The sequence below is a fragment of the Melanostigma gelatinosum genome (assembly GCF_949748355.1).
Source record: "Melanostigma gelatinosum genome assembly, contig: scaffold_439, whole genome shotgun sequence".
Taxonomy (NCBI): domain Eukaryota; kingdom Metazoa; phylum Chordata; class Actinopteri; order Perciformes; family Zoarcidae; genus Melanostigma; species Melanostigma gelatinosum.
The window spans coordinates 1-3,288 of record NW_027635246.1 but is presented as its reverse complement, the minus strand read 5'-3'; the positions used below and the strand labels follow the sequence as shown (position 1 = coordinate 3,288).

General features: G+C 41.3%; 1 protein-coding gene across 1 annotated transcript; it reads left to right on the top strand.

The window, feature by feature from the left end:
• Positions 1-1,519: 1,519 nt before the first annotated feature.
• Positions 1,520-3,274, top strand: LOC306797526 (uncharacterized protein). Its single transcript, XM_079297449.1, has 2 exons — positions 1,520-1,574; positions 1,837-3,274. The coding sequence occupies exon 2, from the start codon at positions 1,864-1,866 to the stop codon at positions 2,746-2,748; it is 885 nt and encodes a 294-aa protein (XP_079153575.1). The 5' UTR covers positions 1,520-1,574; positions 1,837-1,863; the 3' UTR covers positions 2,749-3,274.
• Positions 3,275-3,288: the final 14 nt, after the last annotated feature.

Here is a 3,288-nt window from a genome sequence, read left to right as displayed (position 1 = left end):
CTTCCTCAAAGTCCTGCCAAACACAAGGCTTGAAGATAGCCCAGCACAATTAAGCCTGAGTGAAGAGAGAGGACAAGGAGGACAAACTCGGAGACCAGAGACATGTGCTTGTGGGACATCCAACAACAAACAGTAAACCCCAGAAACAGTCTACATTTGACCAGAGACACAGAGGAAAGAAATGCTGAATAAGAGACAGCATTGAACTACAGAAGCTGGTGGAACAGAGGCTGACCCGGACATGACGTCACAGCTTCGACTCTCTATCGGATAGAGAGTCGAAGCTGTGACGTCATGTATGTGTATTATTAGATTGTTATTATTATTATTAGATTCACTGAGACTGACCCGTCAGAAGGGTAACAGCAGCACAGAGAGGGCCCAACACTGGAGAGAGCTTTACACAGTGTGTGTGTGTGTGTGTTCATGTTCTGCTTCTTTTCATGATAGACGTAGGGAGACCAGAGACATGTGCTTGTAGGACATCATTTAATAAACTGATGAAGGGACATTTTGGACTTGTGTGAAAAATTAAAGAAAAATACTTTACTTTTATTCCTTGTAAAAACAACATTACCTTGAGAATTCCTTATGACGTCGAAATTATTTAAACAAAAAAATAATAAGTTAGCTGATTCAATATGTAGAGTTCATAAAAAGGGTAGTTTTATTGGATTATTTTCATTGATTTGAACTTTGGATAATATATTTCACAATTATTTATAATATTGTTGGCATTCGTCAGGAGTGCAAGCAACAAGAATAAAGCTGATTCTGGCCCAACAAGGAAACAGTTACTTTCTCAAAGCAGGTGTGACTTACACAGAACTGGACCAAACACTTGATAAGAACACAAAGCGTGCTGATGGACCAGCACAGGACACGCGAGAGAGAGAGAGAGAGAGAGAGAGAGGCACACAGCTTGGATGCTCATGTGTTTGTGGGACAACAAACAAACACAGGCTCAGAGAGATGCAATGCTTTTCAGGACGTTTACTATGTTCTGGTCAGCAGGACAGACATTGACTTCAAGTGCTGGACTTATTTGGGTCTTTGAGACTGAGACTGGCCCGTGAGAAGGATAATGATTCAGGTTCAAGCAAACACAAGCAGTGAGATCCAAACATCACTGGCCGTGGATGGCAGAAAGTCAGAGGCTGAGCGTGAGAATGTAATTCAAGGTAACTGACGTGTGTTTTATCTGTTATGACACGGTATTTAGAAAAATAAGAAATTCTTTGGAATATGACTCCTACAGGTAACGATTGCACAATGACTGAACTGCTGGAAGGTTAAGGCAACACACATGAGCCGTGGAACAAGGGATTTGTTGTGCTTGATTTGGCAAGAGTTTAGAGGTGGAGTTTGATGATGTTACTTAAAGGTTATCAAGGTACCAATCTGGTTTGACAACATGCTACTTTCTTTGGAATATGACTCATGACAGGAAAGACTTGCACAATGGGAAAGAGCATCTCTCTATATAAAGGCAGCTGACCTGCAGTGAGTACAACAGAATCCAGAGGACCAGCTGACTTCTTCCTGCCGCTCTATCACTGACTGTCAGCACACACGTAAGTCTTCAAGAATGTCATGTTTTATGGTTGTGGAACATAAAGTTTTCTATTTCAGATCTTATTTGATTATATTCACTGTGAGTAGTGTAAATGGTGGCAGTGTGCATGCACATTTAAAAAGCAATTCATGTTAGATGTCATTATGGTGATCCATATTTCAGCACTGATATTTTAATTTGTAGTGATGATATTGGAGCTCACCTGAAGACGCAGTCATGCTGCTAACTGTTTACTCATGATGTGTCTTTCTTTAATGCAGTTACCCACCATAACCACCAAGACCACCATGAGCTACATCTCAGAAATTGACGTGTCCCTCAATGATATCGAGGAGCAAATTCTCATAAAGAAGGGCTTCCAGAAGGTCCCAGGTTCTCTGAACAAAGGAGCAGGTGTACATGCCATCTATCTTTGGTATAAAATGGGGGAGAAGGGGGAGAAAGCAATCACTAAGCTTCAAGTTTCATTCAAGGATGACATGACTCCTGGATTGATCAATGCAGGGTACCAACAGATCGTTAAAGATCTCAATGCTGGACACAGAGGTGATTGCATCTACCTTTGGTCCTACCAAGGGTCTGGAGAGTATGATACTCCCATAGTGAAGATTGATGTCACTACAGATGCAAACAATGAAGCTGAAGAGTTTGGCATTGGCTGGGAGAGACTGGCCTGTGATCTGAACCGCAATGCCGGAGGGGACTGGATCCACATGTGGATGAAAAGAGAGCACCAAAACTACATCTGCGACATCACTGCCACTGATTCCTACAAATCAGACAAGGACCTGTTTGGAGACCATTACATCCGTGTGGATGAAGATACTAACAGGGGAGCAGGAGGATCCACGGTCTTCATCTGGTACCGTCAGACCACCGACCCCAAGCGTGCCCTCAATGATCTGGAAGTGTCCATCAATGACAAGGAGGCTGTTCAATATCAGAAGCAAGGATACAGTAAAGTGTATGTCAACCTCAACGACGGAACCAGTGGTAACCCAGTGTACCTGTGGCACAAGAAGGAGGGATCCAGCAAACCCATTCAGGCCATCGCCCTGCTTCTCAACACAGCTTTGGTTCCTGAGTACAAGAAGGCTGGTCTCACTGTAATCGAGAAAAATCTCAACGCAGGCAATAACGGCCACATTGAGTACCTGTGTGTGTATCAGTGAAAGCAAAAAGCCATCTTCATGGTCGCAGAGCTGAGAATTCCCAACACTCACTGAAGTGGAACGAAAAGTCCAGCAATGCAGTTAAATCTTTTTGGTGATGGACTCTTTCACTTTTTTTCTCTTTTTCGATATAGAAATGACGATTCATTATATTACAGTCACTCAATAGTATCAAAGGTTTATGGGTTTAATGTTAAACTTGCTGATTCGATCAAAGAGTCCTGTTTTATTAGAGGACAGGATGGAATAGAAGGTGAAGGAGATCAGACTGATATGAAAAGGCTTAACAATGCAGTTCAATCATTTTGGTGATGGATTCTTTCACTTTTGTTTCTTTTTCACTATAAAACAATGTGATTATTATAGTGCAGTAATACTACTGGTAATATCAGAAAGTATCAATAGTTTATGATTCTACTGTTAAACCTGATGGCAATGAAATGAATCAAACTATTTCACATTGTTTTTAACACTGTTAATTAATGATTGAATATTAAGTCTCTGTGTCACTTTATTCTGCACATTTCCTGCTTTTCAATA

Bases quoted from the DNA above. Each gene is read 5' to 3' on its own strand.
- LOC306797526 (XM_079297449.1), top strand. From the start codon at position 1,864: ATGAGCTACATCTCAGAAATTGACGTGTCCCTCAATGATATCGAGGAG.